Source organism: Trachemys scripta, chromosome 1, assembly GCF_013100865.1.
Source record: "Trachemys scripta elegans isolate TJP31775 chromosome 1, CAS_Tse_1.0, whole genome shotgun sequence".
In the NCBI taxonomy this organism is placed as follows: domain Eukaryota; kingdom Metazoa; phylum Chordata; order Testudines; family Emydidae; genus Trachemys; species Trachemys scripta.
Window position 1 is genome coordinate 163,156,014 of NC_048298.1, and position 21,650 is coordinate 163,177,663.

The window sequence follows — 21,650 nt, forward strand, 5'->3', positions numbered from 1 at the left end:
TTTTCACGCGGTGACTGACATTTCGGGGTAGCGGTTTCTCATCAGCCCGCAGAGAGGCCGGGGCGAGGCCGCGGCCCGCGGGGAGGGGACTGACCAAAGCACAGTGATCGGGGCCGCGGGGGGGGGGGGGGCCAGCAGAGCCACACCCCGTGCGGCACACCCCCCCCCCCCGCCCCCCGGGGGGGGGGGGGGCTCAGCTGCCCCCTTCCCCGCTGGGGCGGGGGGGGGACGAAGCCCCCCCCCCCCCCCGGCTGCTCCAAGCGGCCGGCAACGCCCGCCCCTCCCCCCGCTCACCTAGGTAGTGTCTCCGCAGCAGACCGGGCTCCTCCAGCCCCAGGCTCCGCTTCCGCACGTCCCACAGCAGGTGAGGGCAGCACCCCCGGGACATGGCACCGCGGGGAGGGGAGGCTCAGACTCTCCGCCGGCGGCAGCCGCCCCCCACGCTCACCATGGAGACCCAGCCGCCCGCCCGCGCGGTACTCGCTCGCGCGCGCACGCACCCGCCTGCCGCTGAGCCGCCACCGAGGAACGAGCGACAGCGGCAGCTCCTCCGCTCCCCGCCCCCATCTCACCCCGCCCCTGACTCCGCCCCTGCCCCATTCACAGCGCTCGAGACTTACGTCTATCGCGAGAACGTGACCATTTGGCTCTGTGGATTCAGGCGGTGAAGTCATACAGCGGCCATCTTGTATTTGGGCACAAAAAGCTGCCTACACTTCCAATGTCTTTCATCTGCGTCTGCCAGCTTGGCCGGGACACTGAAGCGCCAAGGCAGCCATGTTTAGTTTGGGTAGCACGGCAGCCAGAATGGAAAGGATGTTCCTGCCCTTATCAAAGATGGCCGGAAAGTGTTTCCCCACCGCCCCCAAATAGACGTAGCGTCAGCAGGGAGGGGCGCCGGGGGAGGAGGAGGTCCTGTTAACTAATAGCGCTCGGCGAGCTGCTCGACCCCGCCCCCTCGCCTCCCAGCGGCCCAATCAGCGTGAAGTACAGCGGGGTCCTCCTCTCGCGAAGCGGCGTCGGGTCGCGGAGGGCGGCTGGGAGGGAAGCCGAAGGGCGGCGGGTCGCGGAAGGACGCTGGAGCAGTAGCTGTAGCCGCTGCTGTTACTGGGACCCTAGAGCAGCCCGGGGCCCTCTAGTCTCTCCCCGCCGACATGGCCGCCGTCGCGGGGCTCCGCGCCTCCTACCACCGGCTGCTTGACCGGATCGAACTCAAGCTGCCGCCGCGGCTGCGGCCCCTGTACAACCACCCGGCAGGTACCGGCTGCGCCGCCCCAGGGCGGATGGGGGAGGGCTGTGGCTGCGCCCCGCTTCGGCTGGGCCGGGCGGGACCCGGCTCACCCTGCCCGAGGGGATGACGAGCGCTCGGGGCTCCCGGCCGGGGCTGGCTGCGGGGCGGCGGTCCCGGGTTTGAGGCGCTGGGAGCCCCCCAACTCGCGGCACAGAGAGGCTGGGTCGGGGCGGAGCCGGAGTCCGGCCGGGGCTCGCTGTGACCTTGGGCCCCGTCGCTCCATCTCTGCACCCCGCTTTCCTTGGCCTGTGGGAGGGCAGGGTGGTACCGCCACGGCACCTGCTTCCAGGGTGTGCGGGGCGGGCAGAGGTTGGGTTTCTAAATCATCGTTTTTGAATGGTAAATTGGGGCAAACTTATGAGGATTTGCTCTTCTCTAGGACAAGGCAGCTCATAAATGGCCTTCTGTTGAGGGTTCAGCTGTGGGATTAGCTGTTGGGGGAGTTCTGACCCACCCGGAGCCTAGCTGCCTTCAGGGAGTGTTACAAGATCTCTTTGGAAAAGCTCTCTGATCTTCACCGGAAAGACTTTCTTTAAACGTGTCTATATTCCAAACAGAGCTTCCTGTAACCAGAGGACGGTGAAAAGCAGAAGATCCTTAGAGTCTAGTAGGCACCTGGACATACAAACCTAGTGTACTGGGGAACTTGCTAAGAGTACAGGGATGGATGTAATAGATCACTATACAATAACTAAGGGATCCTATAGTATCTTATTGCTTTTCTGATCTTGAAATGCACTTTGCAGTCTCAGTGATCAGTAATATTTGTTTCTGAAGGAACCGAGGTGGCTTTAAAAAATTGTGGTTTTTTTTGTTTGTTTGTTTGTTTTTTGAGGCAGGGAACCTATTGGACATTAGGATATCACTTATGGATATGCCACTACAGGATTGTTGCTGTGGTGTTTAGCATCAAATTGACAGACACTAGTTTTTTCTTTAATAGTTGGTTTACACTTCTATAGAGTACGTGGGGGGAAGTATTGGGGAAACAATGAGTGATATTGTTGCTCTAACACAAATTAGCAAGTTTATTTTACTTATGGGAACATTCTCTGCAAGCTTTGAAATGAATTTCTTTCCCTTTAAAAAGAAAAATCCAAAATCTTGTAACTCTTCATTAACTGCAGTGGGGTTTCTAGCTAGTTGCATGTAAACATATTAAGTGTGTTGATACTGCCCTTTTACAGATAGTCTAATAATACAATAGTGATGATGCTGACACAGGTCTGAACTTGTTAACCATAATCTTCTTCGGATCAATCTGACTGAGAAAAGGGAAAAGAAACAGTAGAGATCTCTTATCTTCAAGTATAATCCTTTAAAAACAAACTGCTGCTTGTCTTCATTTTCTTATCTGAAATGAGCCACTTCTGGCTCAACCTTTGGCTTCCCCTATGTGCAGGTTCAGAAGCTAATGCTCTGTAGTTGAAGTAGCTCTAAAATAAAAGAAGCCAATGAGTTTTTTATTTAAATAAAAAACTATCTTCACCTGCTTTTTTTTCCTCAAGCAAGTGGTTCTTCCATTTTAGAATCTGCTATGTAAATAGATTTCACAAGATACCTGAGGAAATGTGAAGTCTTCCATGGACTGCTTTTTCCACTGTTTTTCTTTAATGTAATACATGTTCTTGACTTTTCATCTATCCAGAATGTGTTCTTGGGTGCATCATGATTATGCAGTAAGGGAATTTAGCTTTCAGTCATTTGGTCATTTTTCTACAACAAAAGTCTTCTCTCAAAATAAAGATTGCACTGGTTTAACAAGAATTGGTTCAGATAGTTTAGATTAATTTAGATCAGTGCAAACCCTTGTCACCAAATTGAGTAACTGTGTCTAAAACTTTTCTGTTATTCTAAGCTGACCAAAAATGAAGCCAATTTCAGTTAGATGGTCCACGGTGATGATACTTCCTGGCATGTACATACACTCTTTATTTAAACTGCACCATCAATATTAAAGATTGTAAGCTACATTATGCAGGTTTGTGAATTTGGCCTGTGAGTTGAACTTCGGCCGTTCCTGCTCCATGCCTTTTCTAAATGTTGAAGCTGGAATTCCAAACTGTTGTAGTGATCCTGTTTCTAAAAGAAAGATATCCTTGTCAAAAGAACAATTGTCATAATGTGTATAGGCAGCTTCAGCGAAGGGTCAGTGGGTATGGAACTGAACTTCTTACTTTTGCCCCTTCTGTACCTGCTCTATGAATAGAGAGCTTCATTTCCAGGGCTATTGTGCACATTTAACTAGAACAAAAGCCATCCAACGCGGAAATATTCTTGTTTGTACTAAAAGGAAAGTGGTTAATGTACAGTCATCTGTCCTTGGTGAGGCCTAGTTTGATAGCCTCATTTGATAAGTGACTTTTTACCTAGATTCTAAATCGCTTGTGTCTGACTAAGAGAAATCCCTTTACTTTGACTTGTAGAAAACTTTGGCTGAAATGCTAAAAAAAAAATCTTGCATTTGGGTAATGTTTTTCAAACTAATTCAGGATGCTAGAAGACAGTGAAAGCTTCTGACAAATGGGAGGTGCCAAGCCAACTCCCCCACTTCCGATTGGCTGCCACTTGGTGGAAAGCTAGTGTTAGCAGCAGAGAGATGTGACTTGGCTTGTGTTCTGTCATGTGTTCACTGTTTAAAGCATCTTAATCAGGGATGGATAGTCAGATTTCAGCAAGGGATTCATGAACGAAGCAGAGAGTCTATCTCTTGGTGTGACTTATATATTACTTCATCAGTGTACTGTGCCTTCCTTGTTAGGAGCAGGAAGTATAAGATGACCTTGTATTTTTATGACCCAAATTTATCCCTGATGTAATAATAGTTACACTGGGGACGAAGTGTAGACATGTGTAATTCATTCCAAGCTTCATAAAGTGTCTTTAATTTATTTTTATTATGATGATCAAAATGCATGTGGAGGCTATCAATCAAAACGCAGCACTTTTGTCACATTCTTGAGTTACTTCTCTTCTGAGGAAGAGCTTACAAACAAACTGTTCTCTCCCTCCTCTTGAGTCTCTGAACCAACTCATTGTCAATTTAAAACCCCATTAATAATTTGAGGAACAATTTCTTGAGGGTTTTGTCAAATTTTTTTCAAGTATTAGTTTTAAAATTCCAAACAGATTCACATGCAACTTTTCCCCTCAAGTGCATGTGTGCTGGCTTATGGGATTTGTTACTGATCATTGCATTTGCTGCAGGGACACTAAAGTATTTTTAGGGGAAAATACATAGAAAATAATTAGATGTTTGCATAAATACATGCTTGGAAGCTTGTGGGCCCTATCACAAATACTGAACATAACTTGAACAGGCATTTTCCTGAATGTAGGAGTAAAACATCACCCACACCAGCATAAATGAACATGAAAATGTTTGTGGAAAAACCCCACCATAATCTGGAAGAAATAGGTACTGGACTTTATTGCACGGAAGGATGCCACTGATGCTCAGGCAAGCATATGAGAAAGAAAGCATTTGAATTTGGGGGGCCCTTGATTAAGATTATGCTATGAGTGCTTAGCACTTGAGCCTACTAGTTGCCGTCACAGGTGGACGTAGGTCCATGGCCTGGCCCTCAGACTGGTCTTCTCTTTCTTAAGGCTTTAAATACTATGATCTTGACATGCAGTCAGTAAATAAACAGGCAGTGCATCTACTCAACCCTGTGCCACTCCAGGTTCCAAAATAAATACAGCCACATCCTCTGGAACAAGACATTATCTAGGCACCCTCCCTGGGAAGATCCTAAGACATAGCTGGAAGAAGTAGGTCAGACTTTAGACCTGTCTACCATTAGTGTTGCAAATCTAAAAGGCCTAGAAGGTGGATGGGAGGGAAAAGCTTAAACAGGAGTAAGGCTATGGATGAGTTTCCACACTGAGGGGGAAGTCCTAGCAGACCTATTTAAATCTGATTTAGTAAAGAAACTTCCCAGGCAGTGTCGAAGGAGCCAGGTAAGGAAACTTTCTATGCTATCTAATATTCAAGAATTGTCACTCTGTAGTCCAGGGGTGGGCAAGCTTTTTGGCCCAAGGGCCACATCTTGGTATGCAAATTGTATGGTGGGCCATGAATGCTCACGAAATTGGGGTTGGCGTGCAGGAGGGGGTGAGGGCTGTGGCTGGGGGTGCAGGCTCTCTGATGGGGCCAGAAATGAGTTCAGGATGCGGGAGGGGGCTGGGGGTTGGGGTGCATGGGAGGGGAAGGGGAAAGGCTGGAGGTGTGGGTGCTGGGGATGAGGGATTTGGGGTGTAGGAGGGTGCTCAGGCTGGGACCAAGGGGTTCAGAGGGCGGGAGGGGGATCAGGGCTGGGGCAGGGGGTTGGGGCACAGGATGGTGAAGGCTCTGGCTGGGGGTGTGGGCTCTGGGGTGGGGCCAGAAACGAGTTCAGGCTGGGGAAGGGGGTTGGGGTTCGGGAGGGGGTCAGGCAGTGCAGGCTTCGGGTGGCACTTAACTGAAGCAACAGCATGTCCCCCCTCCAGCTCCTATGCGTAGATGTGGCCAGGCGGCTCTGTATGCTGCCCCATCCGCGGGCACTGCCCCTGCAGCTCCCATTAGCTGCAGTTCCCGGCCAATGGGAGCTGTGGGGGAGGTGCTTGGGGCGGGGGCAGTGCGCGCAGCCCTCTGGTTGCCCCTAAGCGTAGGAGCTGGAGGGGGTGGGACATGCTGCTGCTTCCAGGACCCTTTGCGTATGCTCACAGAGTGGCCTTGGACCCCACTCCCCAGCTGGAGCACAGGAGCAGGGCAAGCCCCAGACCCCGCTTCCCCAACAGGAGCTCGAGAGCTAGTTTAAACCAGCTGGAGGGCTGGATGCGGCCCCTGGGCCATAGTTTGCCCACCCCTTCTGTAGTCTATAATGTCTGAGTCAGTGTGATGTGATGGAAACCGCTACAATCATGGTTGAAAGCTCTTTATTTAGAGTATCACCAGGTTCAATCATCACTGGGCCCAGGGAGAACCAGATGGAATGTTGGAGTCTGAAGGTTCTGTGGCAGCTGGAATATGACTGTTAATCAGAGAAGGTGGAAGCAACAGCTATTTGGGGTAACAAAGATGACTGTGCTTCCAGCCAGGGGGCAGCAACATGCCCAAACTTTGGGGAACATGTACAACAGCATCACTGCTCACTACATCACATTCCATGGAAACAAGAGCCCCCATTTGGAGGGGGGGGAGAGGTTACGCATGTGACTTCAAATTGCACCTGTATAACAGCATGGACTTTCAGCTACTTGTAATGACCTGCTATATCTGCCTTCAGTCTATTTACTCTATTCAGGAGGCTCTCCCTTCTAAAGAGAACTTAGTATAATATGCTGGTACTTCACACTTAGTATAGTCATGAATGTTTTTAATCTTTGATTGTTGAGTAGAATGTCCGTGTCAAACTTTATAATTCAGCAATTTATAACCTATGTAGAAGTGCAAGCTACCAGTGATTATTGTAAAACTAGATCTGTGAATCTAATAGCATATTACAAAGGCAGAGTTACCGCTTGAAGTGTTAGGCTGTTCTAGCAAACTTCAGGAGTTGCAAAGCCTTTATACCGTATAAGAATAACTCTATTTTAGTTTCATGTTTACCAAGCAATTGTCTCCTAATGAGGCTTGATTTTACTAGTGCCAGCATAATACACTGCTGCTATTCTGTATAAGGCATTTTTCCCACAATGTAGGCTGACTTAAAAATCTAATTTAGGGCTCAAATCTTGAATGCAATGGAGTACAGAATATTGTTTAAATCCTGCTGAGTATTCATTTACTTATGAATTTACTTATGAATTGAGTATGGGTGCATGACACTTCAAGAACTGCTGTTTAAGCCATCGATACCCCTGCCCCTGTTGTGAGTCAGTAGGGTATAACACATCTGTGTTTGCCTGCTAGTACATTTCTTAAATAGGCATTTTTATTAGAGTATGAGGATATGCAGTGTTCATCATATCCGGTACCTAGGGACATGTTAATGATGCATTTGCAGCTGATGTTCCCTTGCTGACCCAAATGCTAGGTCAGGTCATAGAATTGTTGTTTCTTTTTTATAAATGAGTGAGAACAGCGGGAACCTTCTAGGAGAGGAGGGGATAATGAACCTGGCATCCCCTAGAGGATTCTTGCCTATTCTTTAAAATGAATGGTACTGATGTGCATTAACCGTAAATACTCTCATAATGTAACATGGCAACTGTGAAAATAAAAAACTGCAGCACCATTGATGTACGTCAGCACAATCAGATTCTCTTAGATTGAGAAGTACCCGCTTACTGCATGGAACAATGTGACATTATGACAGTATTTTTATCAAATATTACATGCTAAATCTGTCTGAATTAGAGAATCTCAGTCTAAGCTTTCTGGAATCTTTCCCTTGTTCCTTTTTCAACATACAGCTAGTCTCTAATTCTGCAAGTCCATTCTCTATTCTAGGGAATTGATAGATAAAAGGAGTGTTTGATGGCACTATGCTGCAAGAGACTTCTTACAGCATAATAAAATATTAGTGATCTTATCTGAGATCAGTCTTGGTATCCTAAATGTACCCAGTACTATACAATGTATAAAATGTAACACATTCTTGTCCTGAAGAACTTGTAGTCCAAAAACACAAGGCTGGATTCAGACAGAACAAACTGAATGGGCTGTGGGCTTTAATCTGTTAACAAAACTGCAATATGGTCCTGATTTAACTTGGTACTTGGGAACCAATCCATGTGTTTCACTCAATTTGCATTACATTCTACATGTTTGCTTAAGAGTCCTGAGAACTTTCTACTTTAATATAAGGGTACAATCTTGCTAATCTGTCCCAAAAACAGACCATTGTAGATGGTTTTAATTTCACTTGTCAACAAATGAACAGTCTGAGTATTTAATGCCAATTTTGTGGGACCTCGAAGTGTTTAGACTGACTCAAAAGCAGTTAGTTCTGCTGAAAGTGATGCTGGCACACTAACCAAGATCTTTCCATAAGAAGATAACTGCTGTTTTAAAAATATTGAATGTTATATAGCTCGACATGCACCATAAATATGCCCAGCCAGGTAGAATTATTTTCATTTCCAAAACAAAGCAGAATAATGCAGGTCTTTTGCACCCCAGTGTCTCCCACAGTTCTGGACATCTAGGCTGTTCCCCTCCACTCTGCCGCTTACAGAGGCAGATTAGTGTTTTGACACCACATGATCTGGTTACGCTTCATCATGCACCAGATTTTATTACTCCCTGGCATGAGGTAGTTGATCAATTGCTCCAGCCCCCATTCTGTGTGGGTGGAGGGGGTGGGGCGCAGTGTTCTTCCTTTCCTATTCAGTTTGGGCGATAGGAAGCAGTTTCTTCCTTTCAGCTTACATCTGCCTGGATTGGTTAATGCGCTAATAGTTTAGTCCACCCTGCACCTCTACTGCTGCCTCCCTGCTGGCTCCTCTGCCCCTATACAGGTATGGCAGAGCAGCCAAGAAAGCACCATGTCAAAGTCAAGTAGTACTCTGTGTGAAGCAACCTTCCAAGTCTCAGGAGATGGTGAGTTGTGTTGTGCCCGGACTGCACCTGACCGACCCGAACTCCATTAGGTTCTGGGGCTACAAGTTGGACAGGTAGATAGGGTCCCCTTCCCACCAAAGTAGCCACAACTCCAATGTTAGACAAATGGAGCAGAACCCCAGTAGAGATCAAGGTAAAGCTCCAAAAGTGAGGAGGACCCCAGCCAGTCAACGTGGAGGGGTAAGTCCCAAGGGATGCCTGGAGAACAAAGAAAGGAAATTTGTGGGGCCATAAGTCTTCCCTAGTCTTACAAGGGGGCCTGAGTGCTCTGGAGAAAGAACCAGAGCTTCTAATCAGCTTTCCTCCCTCCCAATTTACTCAGGGGGGTTCTGAAAAGTCCCTTCCACTCCCCAAGGAAAATGAGACCCAGCGGGGTTTCAGAAATGGCACATGCTTCTAAACTTAAGCACATCTAACAGATGCATATCTCCATATCCATATCCACATCAGATCATGCCATTATAGACTTCTGAGGTTTGACTGCAGCACAAAACATCAGTACTGAACATTCCCATTTAACCCATCGTCTGCCTCTGGGGTTTTTACAAAGATAATAGTAGTTGCAGGGAACCTACCTGAATGACAGCTTGAATAACACTCCATTGCAGTCAGCGGAGCACCACGCCATGGCTCAGATGTTGAATCTCCTGCAGGTGCATGGCTTCATCGGTGTTCGAAAAAGTTTCTTGATTCTATCCACCAGACTCATCTGGGCACAGAAATAAACACTTAAGAGAGGTTCCAGAAAATCCAGGATTCTGTCGTCTTGCTCCAGAGCTGCAGAAAGCCTACTATAGCACTATGTCTTAAACTGTTGGGCCTCCGAGGTCATGCATAGGGATTGCTCCATGGCCACAGTCACGTAGCGGATGCCTTCAAGCCTTTATTCTAAAGGGGTAGGACAACTCCCTGGAACGCATGAAAGATTGAATATGGGTTCTAACACAGATGATCAACTCCCTACAATACCGTGATCAGCCCACAATACTGTCCGCAAAGGTATGCCCATCTGCCTTCCAGATCCTCTAGTTCAGTTGCTCTCAACCTTTCCAGACTACTGTATCCCTTTCAGGAGTCCCCCAAGTTTCACCTCACTTCGAAACTACTTGCTTACCCTTCTGTATTTTTGTCTGATTTTGTAACAACAACTATTACTAAAAAATCGTTTACTTTCTCATTTTACCATATAATTATAAAATTGGAATATAAAAAGTGTACTTACATTTCAGTGTACTGTATATAGAGCAGTATAAGCAAGTCATGGGTTATGAAATTTTAGTTTATATTGATTTCATGGTGCATTTTATGTAGCCTGTTGTAAAACTAGGCAAATACCTAGATGAGTTGATGTACCTCCTGGAAGACCTCTGCATACCCCAGGGGTACACGTAGCCCTGGTTGAGAACCACTACTCTAGTTCTCACACCTGACACCAGCCTGGAGGGCTGGGAAGCACACTTGAACCCAAACAGCTCAGAGCATAAACTTCTAGAGCGGAGTATGGGTAAGCTGACTCTGATTTCCAGTCTGCCCTTGAGGAGAAAAGTGTCCCAAGTTTAGTCAGACAACATAACTATGGATGTATGTTTTAAGCAACAGGAGCAGGGGGGATGGGGACACTCTAACAGCCCCCCTCTTCCTTCCCTCCACCCCCACACAGCAAGCAGGAGTCTTGGGGAGCAGCTCTAAGGCAGAGGGCAGGAGCAGCACATGGCAGTGGGGGGAGGGACAGCTGAACTGCAGGCAGCTGCTGCACTGGGAGCTGATGGGGGGGCTGCTGGTCCACCCTGGTTCCAAGCCCCCACCAGCTAGCTGCAACGGGCTGCTCTTCCTGCAAACAGTAGACAAAGCAGGCGGCTGCCAAACGACGTTAGAAGGGAGCATTGCACAAATTTAAACGAGCATGTTCCCTAATTGATCAGCAACGAAACAACATTAACCGGTATGACTTTAAGTGAGGAGTTACTGTACATGCTTACTCCTCTGTCTGGTCCAGATTCAACTACTGGTGTCAAGAGCACAAGACAAATCGAGGAATCCCAACCATTTTGGATTTTCTCCAAGAAGGCATAGATAGCCTAGTACCATTACATGCCAGATCAGGAGCATGCTATTCACAGGATCCTTTTGCTTCCTGGCAGATAGCCCCCAGGTAGCCAGATTCCTTCAAGCAGTCCAGTTAGCCAGCCCAGCGGTCAGCCCATTCTTTCCAAAATGGGACCTACTGCTGGTGTTGAGGGCCTTGACCAGCCCATCTCTTTGACATCTGTGTCAGCATTTTACTTATCCATTAAGATTTTGTTTCTTAATAGCTGCCACGTCTGCCAGGCAAGTTTCAAAGCTGGCAGAGTTATCTCTTCAGGTTCCTTAAAGCATGCTCCATGAGGCCAAGGTAGTGCTCAGGACTCCAGAAAATCCATTCTTCCTGAGGTAAATTCCTCCTTCCATACTTCCCAAGTGTTTTGTGCTTCCTTTCCTCTATCCAAAATCTCAGTATCCAGCTGAAAAGATGTAGCATACCTTAGATGTCAGTGTGTTGAAAATCTGTCTCCAGCTTACAAAATCCACAGAAAGATTGGGCTATCTGTGTCCTCCTTCCACCCAAAATGCCAGAGACTTAGACATTCCAAGTCCTCTGTTGCTGGGTGGAAGCCTATAAAGCATTTTAAATTCCTATTCTAGAAGGGATTAAGGTGCACTCCACAAGATCCCTAGCAACTTCAAGGGCAGAATGAGCAAGTGAGTCCGCTTTGGAAATTTGCAAAAGTCTATAAGGTAACACCTTCATGAATCACTATGAGGTGGACTTTGTCTTCTAAAGAGGTCTCATTGGCAGGAAGGTGCTGCAGGTGGTACCCCAGAAATAAGGTAGCCTTTTGAGTGAGCTTTCAAAAAGGAGGGTGGATATTCCCTTCTTTCCTACCAAATTTTATCCATAACTCTCCCTACAGCTGTTCACTACCTCCCAGATGTCCAGAATTCTGGGAGATGCTGGACGGCAGAATGAAAAACTTCTTACTATTAGTTTTCTTTTTGCTGGCAGCATCTTCCACAATTCTATCTGCCCTAGATGGCTCGTGAGCCTAAAGTCAGATATTCAGCTGTCTTTATTGGTCTAATGTATGTAGTTATTTTGTTAATTCTGAAAAATCTTATGCAAGTTCAAGTTTTAGAGCTTTCCAATAAATCGGACAGTAAGTGGGAGCAGAGGGGACGTGGCTAGAGCACATGGCACCAAAATGCTGATCCACCTCCTTGAGCTGCAGAGGTGAGGGGAGCCACCCAAATCTCCAGTATTGTGGGAGATGCTGCTGGAAGAAAGGAAATTATCAGCAAGAGATCTCTGTTCTACAAGCAGTATGGGTCTGGGAGCACAGTGCAAGAATGTAAAAACAGTTGTTGTTGTATTTTAAACCGTTACTGTTGCTAACTATTTTACAGGGCTTGAATTGCTTCAAAGATGTGTGGCAACTGATTTTATAACCTTAAGTTAGAGTGGTGATATGCTCCTGTACTCTTACTTTCACAGGGAATAGTTGCTGCCAACAGTGACAGTTAAAACATTTAGGACAATTTTTAATTGTGAGGTGCTAAAAATAAGGCACCCCGATTTTTTTCATAGGGTCTATAGTCAATGGAAAGTCAGCAGACTTGAAAAGGAAGCCACCGACTTAGGTGCCTAACTTCTGCGACTTGAAGTTGAAAGTTTTGACCCTTAGGTCTGATGTGTATTTGGGAGACACAAATACATAGGCATTTCCTGTCCATCTGCTCTCGGAATGTTGCACTCAAAGTCAATCAGAACTTAAGTTTCTACGTAAATTAAACGCTCCTGAAAATTGTATCCACCATGTTCTGGATCAGTCATACCTAAGATCCTGACTGTTCGTTGTCACTCAAGGTTTTTTTGCATGCGGGTGAGGATGGTGGCCCTGCTGGGAAAATTCCAATATGGATAATTACTTTTGCATCCTGAATTCCACTTTTTAATTGTATATGGTGTTGCAGCAGATCTGTTGTCACACAAGAGATGGCGATACTACAGCTTTTGGTAGAGACACTAGTCTGATTTCCTGGGTGTGCTCTCATCAGTAAAGTATTTTGGAATTCAGGGAGGAAAAAAAACCTTATGCTATGCTAGATATGTGGGACTAGTGTCATGAATTGCCATAAGAGCGGATCTACAAGTGATACAGCTTTCTATAGTGCCACTAGCTGGGACCACACGTTTTTTTGTTGTGTTAGCCACAGCTGCATTATTCACACTGCAGCTATTTGCTCACTTGCCATTCTAATAACCTAGAAAACAAAATGGCCTTGGATACTACTGCTAAGACCATAATGTTGAAGAGGGGTTGTGGGTCAGGCTAGAAAGGCATTAGCAGAGCAGAGTAGAAAAGCTCTCACTGTATGGGCTGTGTTGTGCATGAGACAATACTACTCCCTCAACTGTGGGATTCATACAAATGCTTTAAAAAATACATTTTGGTACCATTACAGCTATGTCTGAGCGTGTAATTTATTATGCCTTAACTCAAACTGTTGCGTTGTTGTTGTTGTTTTTTTCTCTCCCCAGGTCCCAAAACAGTGTTTTTCTGGGCACCTGTTATGAAATGGGTAAGTATAAGAAGTTACTTCGCTGATATTGTTAACGTTTCTGCAGGTCAGGGAATGATTTTCAGCCACCCAGGAGGAAAGTGACCAGTTCTTGGCGTGAATGGTCTTGGCCGTGCCATCAAAGAATTTGCTATTAAGGTCCTGATTATGTGTTTAAAATGTGGAGAGTGTCAGAATGACTATACCTTCGCTCTAATGGTAGAGAACACACGTGACAACAGTTTGATTCTTGGAGGTCAGCAAGAGATACACTTTCACTGAAGAGCCTCTGCTGTGAAACAACTATTGCAAGGCCCAATGCAAAACTCCTCTGTGACAATGCGGTTCTGGCGGAACCCAACTGAGAGTGCCAACTCAGGACAAATTGCTCAAACAGGGCAGTTACAGCCCAAGGCTGGGGGTTTTTCCACCTCTAACGCAAACCAAAACAGCCAGACTAAGAGGAGTTCGGTCTTACACCACTGGCTAACCGCAAGTCTCACAAGCAATCTCCTTAGACACTCCAGTTTCCCAGTATTACCACCAGTGCCACTCGTTATGGGGACAAATGGTTATGAAAACCAATACCCAAGTAAAAGAAAAAGTTCTCCTGATCCCAAAGGACCAAGCCCCAGACCCAGGTCAATATACAAATCAGATCTTACCCACAAATCATGCTGTTGTCAATTCTTTAGAATCTAAAATCTAAAGGTTTATTCATAAAAGGAAAAAGACAGATGAGAGTTAGAATTGGTTAAATGGAATCAATTACATACAGTAATGGCAAAGTTCTTGGTTCAGGCTTGCAGCAGCGATAGAATAAACTGCAGGTTCAAATCAAGTCTCTGGAATACATCCCCAGCTGGGATGGGTCATCAGTCCTTTGTTCAGAGCTTCAGTTTGTAGCAAAGTCCCTCCAGAGGCTTCCTGTGCCTCCACAACATTGCCCTCAAGCTGAAATTGGAATTGTATGTAGCCTTCTGATAATATAACTTCCATAAAATAGCTTTTTCCCTGTATGGCAGTGAGGAGCTTGCTATGTTAATCTATATTAACTAGATGTGTTGAAACTGTATATTTTCCTAGATAAGTCCTGCATGACTCTCCTAACATATTAGGCAACATAAACCACATACATGATGCACTGAGAATACAACACAAGTCCTCTGGCTTCAAAAACATACAACATATAAGCCTTTATTACTCAAGTCAAAGGACTTCTTACTGACCATAAGGTTTCATCATCCTTTAGTGGCTAGAAGCTTCCAGTTGGATACTAAACAAGACTGATACTGTCCAGCAGAGGGCAGTGATACCACATAGGTAAAATAGTAAGACATTAGCCAGTATGTTAATCTTCTTTTTAGATAGTTTTAATAATCAGTGGTCCATCAATGTTTGTTTCTCACTTTTCTTGAAGATGTGAGTTCTAACTATTCTTGAAATAATTATTTTTCCAGCATTTCATTTACCTTTAAATTAAATTTAAATTAATGGCGATATTCTATCTCCTAGAACTGGAAGGCACCTTGAAAGGTCATCGAGTCCAGCCCCCTGCCTTCACTAGCAGGACCAAGTACTGATTTTTGCCCCAAATCCCCAAGTGGCCCCCTCAAGGATTGAACTCACAACCCTGGGTTTAGCAGGCCAATGCTCAAACCACTGAGCTATCCCTCCCCCCTTTGTATAAAGCTTAAGGCATCTGATGCCACACATGCAAGTGAGACAGTCCGCTTTTTCAAAAGTACATCTTCAAAAACTAGGTTTATATTTAGACTGATTCCCATGTATGACCCATGGAAACCAATTTCTATCTTTTGTATTTGAAAAATGGATGCCACTACTAGGCTAAAACAATGTTAAACAACATATGGTTGAGCCTTGTGATAGTTGGTGTATGTCTTAAACCCCTGGAGCTGGGGGGTTATGTGACTTAGTAGCTTTCATCTTAAAATTTAAAGTTTCTAGCCCTCATTGTTCCAGAAAGAAGCTTAAACATGAAGCCTAAAGGCTCGAAAACCAGAAGGTGAATAAAAACCCTAACCTATTAGTTTTAAACAAATCTCATAATTTTTGGGGAGCTGACTCAGTGTTGCTGAATGCTTGGCAATACTGCAGGTAATCTAATTGATCAAACCCAGAAACTTGCAGAAACCTTGATTGTGGCTAGATTCAGCTATGACCTAAGACACTAAGAACTCTGCCATATGTCCTACATTAAATATTTAAACTTCGTGAGAAAAGGGCAAAAACACTGCCATACTGTACTATTGCAATAATCTAATAAAGATTGCAGCTCCATTTCCTGAACTGGGAACTCAGGACTTGCAATGCTAGATCAGACCAAGCGTCCATCTTGTCCAGTATCATCAAAGTCCAGCACTGGACACAAGAAACTGCACAGCGAAGAACTAGGGAATACCCGGCTCATAGGAGAGAAATATTATCCTATTCCTTGTCAGTTATTGGCTGGCTTATGCCCCAAAGTGTAAGTTTTCTCCCTGATATGTTAATTCTGTAAATGCTGATATTCTGTTTTATTAAATGTCTCATCCTCTTTCAATCGTACCAAGCATTTAGTCTTACTGATACTTGTGGTAGTGAGTTCCACAGGTTAGTGGTGGAAAAGGTAGACAAATCACTGTCTTTTTGTATAACAAGAAGGTAATTAAGAGCACCCAATCATAGAAGATTAGGGTTGGAAGAGACCTCAGGAGGTCATCTAGTCCAATTGACCTTTATGCCATTCATTTTTCTACACCTTTGTGTCTCCTCTTTAAAAACTCTTAATCTTTTTACTTTCTCTTCATGTGGAAGTCTTTCCATGCCTATAAACATTTGCATCACTCATCTTTAGACTTTCTATTTCTGCTATTGAAATAGTGAGACTAAAACTGAACACAATATTTGGAGCTAAACTGCATCATCAGCCAAAATTCTCCTTGATCAGGACAATGAGACCAGGTTCTTTTCCAGGGTTGGTGCAGTAAACTTCAAATGTGGTAATGAATATTAGATTATTCCTTCCAATGTGCTCCACCTTTGTCACTACTGAAGTTCAGCTGCCATCATGTTGCCTGACCATCTTTCTGTTTTAGCGCCCTCTGCAGGTCCTTATTGCCTTCTCTACATGTGCTATAATGGTAGGCTACTCGGGTGTCTAAAATTTTCATATTTGAATGTAAATGTGTGGAAGATGTGATCTGTCTAGATTTTTAAACTAAAATCAGTTTAAAGCTTGAGGTAAGTGTTAAAATGGCATTCTCCTGTAGGATCTCAAATCACTCCACCTAGCAAGCTCTCTTAACCTGCTTTCCTGTAAAACAGAGTAGGTGGGGTAGTTACTCTTTGTAAAGGATAGAACCTGGGCATCCCTGGATCTTCTGAGTTATAAAAACAAATACTTCCCCACTCATTCATTGCCTCCTGTTCCCTTGTTGCTCCCTCACAAAAGTAAAAACTGAGGAATGAACATGTTTGCCAACAATTGCTCTGATCTCTCTGCTTTATATGCTGTATTCCTTCCCCTCCCCCTCTGTCTTGTCCATGGAAATTGTAAGCACTTTGAGTTGGGAAATGAGCCTTGTATATGCTTTTGCATCACAAACTGCAGTGGGCTCTCTGGATACTTCTGCACTAAGAGGAGTGTTGGTGATAAGTAAGTGAAATAATTACTTTGCTGATTAAAGTTGGCTGTGTCTTTTCTTTACAGGGTTTGGTATGTGCTGGAATGGCGGATATGACCAGACCAGCAGAGAAACTCAGCACAGCACAGTCTGCAGTGTTAACGGCAACAGGTGAATGCATTCTGTTTCTACACCTCTGACCAGAATCCTCACCAGTTTGTAATCTTTTCTTCTTAAAGAATCTTCTTCACAAGATTAATGCTCAATTATACATTAATCTGTTTCACGGATTCTATTATGTGCTAAATTTTTTAACTTCAGTCTTTTATCAAAAGATCCCTCTTTCTATGATAAGCCTAGATATTTTCTGATAACTTACTTATATTATAGAGAGGGCTGTAGGTATTCTGTGGCCATGGAATTCACCACAAAATCCACCCCTTCCCAGGGAGTTGTTTCAGAATTTAAATTCACTTTTTAAACACTAGAAGGGCTTAGCTACATGGGAAGTTACACTAATAAAAAGCAGTGGGTGAATTTAAAGTGCTAGAGTTGTACCAGTATAGCTCTCCATGCGGACACTTATTCAAGCTTGAGTGGCCTTTTTGGGGCTTAGGTCATGGTGCTGTGGATGCAGTTTAAACCAAGCCAAAAAGCAACTTGTATTTTAGAATAAGTGTCCACATGAGGATGTTAAACATCAGCAGTGAAGCTGGTGTAAGTACACTAATATAATTAAACCAGTATAACTGGAAAAACCTTCTTTGTAGATAAGCCCTAATTCTTATACTTTCAAGTTTCTCCATGTAAAATACGTGTGTAAGTCAGTGTACTGACTTCCTGAATCTGCATCCATCTGGAAACAGTAGCTTAGAAGTATGAATTACATTCATCTTAATGGGGTGACACTTAATTTCAGCATTATTAATTATTCCACTGCTGATCACTCCAGCATATCAGCTCTGTTAAAACCACATCCCAAACTGTTGCCAATGCCTTCTGATGGGCCAAAAGCTCCACTTACTCGAGTCTTCCCACACACGCTCTTCTTGCCTCTTCACAACTTCTGATAGACATTCTTGACAATGCGTGACTCAGTCCCTACTTTTCAGTTTTAAAGCATATGTAAAACAACGCAGTATCAAAACCGATAATGCTGGGATACCTGCACTGACTTCCATCTTTGACTACTATTTTTTTTTTTTTTAATTTAATTGAAACTGCTGCAGATTTTCTAGTCTGCTACCCCAGAGTGCCTTCCAGTCTGGAACCTTGCTGCAGAATTAAGGTCCAGCTTGCTGAGAAGTGTACAGGGGCTGTCATGGCACTAATGACGTGTAATGTGTCTATATGTTTCTGTTAGGACACGGTCCATATGCTATAACCGTTTGAATACCTTTTAGTGTCTGATCAACATTTCTCAAGTGATTTTTAATGTAATTAGATGTATGTTTGAGTATTTAGTGGTAATCTTTGCTTTTTATCCAACAGGCCTTATTTGGTCAAGATATTCTCTAGTTATTATTCCTAAAAACTGGGGTTTATTTACCGTGAATTTCTTCGTTGGCTGTGCCGGTGGTTCCCAGCTCTTTCGGATCTGGAGGTATGTACATACTACTGGGAGGCTCTTCGCTATAAATACTCTTTATTTGGGTGGCTTCTGAATTTCTTGTATTTGTTAGCACTCACTAAATAACAAACAGACCTAGGTAAATACAGTCAGGCTTAAACACTTTGTATAAAAAATCTTGCAGAACGATTAACTTTGCGCATCCCAGGGAACAATGTTGACAGTGTTTTTATGCCAAGCAAATGGAGTTAAGGTTGTAAATATCTAACATAACTAGAAGAATTATAGATAAGCAAAACTTTTAAAGGGATGCTGTAACTTAAATCATAACCCTATTACTTAACATTGCAGAAGCAAATAAAATTTCTCTGGAGATGTCTGTGCAGAATTCTCATTCCTGGGTCTCGGCTACCAAGCATAAGACGCACTCTTCAAGCTACCGAGGGTGCACTTGCCCTTTAGGCAACTGTATTGCCATAGGCCTGAACCTCAACCCCCCCAATCCTCCTCCCACTAGCCATGCATTTCTCTGGACTTCCCACTAGTATCCCTTGAACCATCCCATCAATTCCTTCATTTAGCATAGGCAGCAAAAAAGCCCCTGGGAAGAGCACTCTCCAGCTTCCACTCCAGCTCTATTTCATGGGGAGGGCAAACCACAATTCCAAATGGTTACTTGGAATAATAAGCTAAAATGAGTCCAGAAGTGGTCAGCCATTTTACTTTGGAATCTTGCAGTAATTGTCTTGCTCAGCTGGTTGGGAGCCTTCACTTGTAATGTAATCAAAAGTTTAACTCAAACTTCTACCTGTAAATCAAATTTGATCTGATCTTCAGGAGTGTTTCTGCCTACAGATAAGGGTGCATTTTACCCTACTAAAGACTTCCTGCTACTGCTCAAATGTCTCCCAAAGAATAGTATGAAAAGGTTCTATTGTAACTACTAGGGATGTGTTAAACTCCTATGATTGGTTTGCTGTATGCTGACTTTGCTTATGTTCTGTCTATAGGTACAATCAAGAACTAAAAGCCAAGGAAAAAGAGCAGCTGCAGCAAAAAGAACCTTAACGCTACTGGTCAGATCCAGCTGTGCACAGAACTTCCAGTGGGACCTAGCTTGACCAGTTTTAATCTTCTCGCATTGAGAAGGATGTGCTAATTTTTCTAAATGTCTAGAGAACAAATGTATTTCTTCAGCTGTAGGTAACATGCAGTGTCTCTGTATGTTTAAATAAAATATAACCTTTTAAGTTATAGCTGGTGTAATCAATTTACAATGTTAAGTCCATTTTGATCCACAAACATCTAAGCGTATTTGCTTTTCCAGAAAAAATTGAAATTCTTGGATGGCTCAGCTGATAAGGAGATTTGACAGCTGATCAAGAGGTTCCACATCTGGCCTGGAGCCTAGTGAGTAATTAAATTATAGAGAAGTGAGTCAATGGCTAAATAACCTTTGAGCATGGGGAAATGTCCACATCACAAATTATCACCACTCTGTACTAAATGACTTGTTAGCAGTCTCAGGAGCATGATCAGGAACAGATGGACCCTGGAGACTGAACTACCCTGGCTCTCTAAAAGGTGTCTCCTCAGATGAGGACTGACACAAGGAAGGCAGCATATGGGGAAGTTTGCTTGCACCTATGCTGTACCTGGTCTCTCATAAGACTGACTCCAGGCCTGTGAAATCTCTTGTACGTGGATATTCAGATTTCAAACTGACTAATTCCCTAAGGTTGTTGACTCAAATGCTAAGAATTTCCTTAAGTCTGATAAATTATGTTCCACTCTGTACTATACAGTGAGCAGGGAAGCATTCACTTCCCCAGTGAGTGAGAAGACCTTGACATGCCAAGGCTGCAATCTCTTCACACAGTGGAACATGGCACATTGTGGCTAAAATGTTAGGACTGTTCTAAATGTTTGTAAGGAGGCACTCTACAGCAGTGGCTTTCACCCTTTTTTTCATTGGTGGACCCCTAAATTTCAGATAGAGCTGCAGACTCCTTTGGAAATTTTAAACATAGTCTGCAGACCCCAGCTTGAAAACCACTGCTCTATATCGCCTGGAATGAGCAATTCCCTGGTAAGAGTGCTGTCCCAAGATGTTCTCTATCCCACCCTTTCAAAAAGATCTCTTCTACTTGGGAGAGTTGTGTGGGAGGAATTGTTCTCTTGAACTACAGTGAATAAAAAACCAGCTTGGAATTTGAGACTTGGGTAACCATCTGGATGAAGGAGTTCAAGGTGAAATGATCTAGCCCCTCAAATAGAAGAGAAAATAAGTTAAGCTGAGAACTGCTGCCTTTTAGCAGGCCCAAGCAAAATCATGTGTTGCCTGGACTCAAGCATATTATAACTAACTTATAAAATAGCTGGTCATTCATGGTTAGCAGTTGATCTTTCTTGCATGTGTCTACTTCCCATAAATGTGTGTTCTCACTCAGTGTTCCAAATCAATGATTATCTGTGGAGGCTCCTTCTTGGTGAATTTCCAAAGTAAAGGGATAGAGAGTCAGATAATACAGCTTACTCTAGGGCTAAAATATGGTGCCAACTTAGCAGCAACACTCCAGTTTAGAGCACTAGGCCTAATGCAATTACTCAAACTGGAAATTGGTAAAATGCTGTGACTAACAGCCATCAGTTTTGTGGTAGTTCAGGACTAACCTTAAATCATCTAAAAGATACTGCAATGGAGAGAACCAATCAGCTATTCTACTGTAGTCTTCAGAAAAGTACCAATGACCTGATGCTGCTTAGGTTAAGTGGTCTGGCAGTATCCCCCTCCTAAAGTCTTAGGCCTCCTGGCCCCTGCCAACCACTTGAACAACTTCTTGAAAAGCTTCCACAACATGGTAATTACTGCTGCTAACACAATCACTGCAATCCAAGGTGAATTTTGTATCATGGAGGTGGGGAAACAGTTGGTTTCATAGGTGTCTTATATACACAATAGAGGTAGGCTTATGAGTCTAAATTAATCTCCCCCTGCTTTGGGCAAACCACTATAGG

General features: G+C 44.1%; 2 protein-coding genes across 7 annotated transcripts in view; one reads left to right on the plus strand and one right to left on the minus strand.

Moving 5' to 3' along the window:
- Positions 1-558, minus strand: part of DCAF6 (DDB1 and CUL4 associated factor 6) — a 166,767-nt gene extending 166,209 nt beyond the window's left edge. For 3 of the 6 annotated variants that reach the window (XM_034791508.1, XM_034791490.1, XM_034791480.1), the window contains exon 1: positions 295-558. In XM_034791508.1, coding sequence (XP_034647399.1) covers positions 295-388 — 94 coding nt within the window. In that variant the 5' untranslated portion in view covers positions 389-558. The remainder of the gene's footprint in view (positions 1-294) is intronic. The other 3 variants (XM_034791516.1, XM_034791525.1, XM_034791498.1) reach the window with 1 other exon arrangement.
- A 455-nt stretch (positions 559-1,013) lies between these two features.
- Positions 1,014-19,886, plus strand: MPC2 (mitochondrial pyruvate carrier 2). Its single transcript, XM_034791547.1, has 5 exons — positions 1,014-1,257; positions 13,417-13,457; positions 17,149-17,233; positions 18,554-18,665; positions 19,643-19,886. The coding sequence occupies exons 1-5, from the start codon at positions 1,155-1,157 to the stop codon at positions 19,698-19,700; spliced, it is 399 nt and encodes a 132-aa protein (XP_034647438.1). The 5' UTR covers positions 1,014-1,154; the 3' UTR covers positions 19,701-19,886.
- The last annotated feature ends 1,764 nt before the right edge of the window (positions 19,887-21,650 follow it).

Excerpts from the sequence above, each read along its gene's own strand:
- MPC2 (XM_034791547.1), top strand. The coding sequence starts at position 1,155 with ATGGCCGCCGTCGCGGGGCTCCGCGCCTCCTACCACCGGCTGCTTGAC. Across the intron at positions 1,258-13,416 it reads CCTGTACAACCACCCGGCAG|GTCCCAAAACAGTGTTTTTC; the intron begins GTACCGGCTGCG and ends TTCTCTCCCCAG. Across the intron at positions 17,234-18,553 it reads TGCAGTGTTAACGGCAACAG|GCCTTATTTGGTCAAGATAT; the intron begins GTGAATGCATTC and ends TTTATCCAACAG.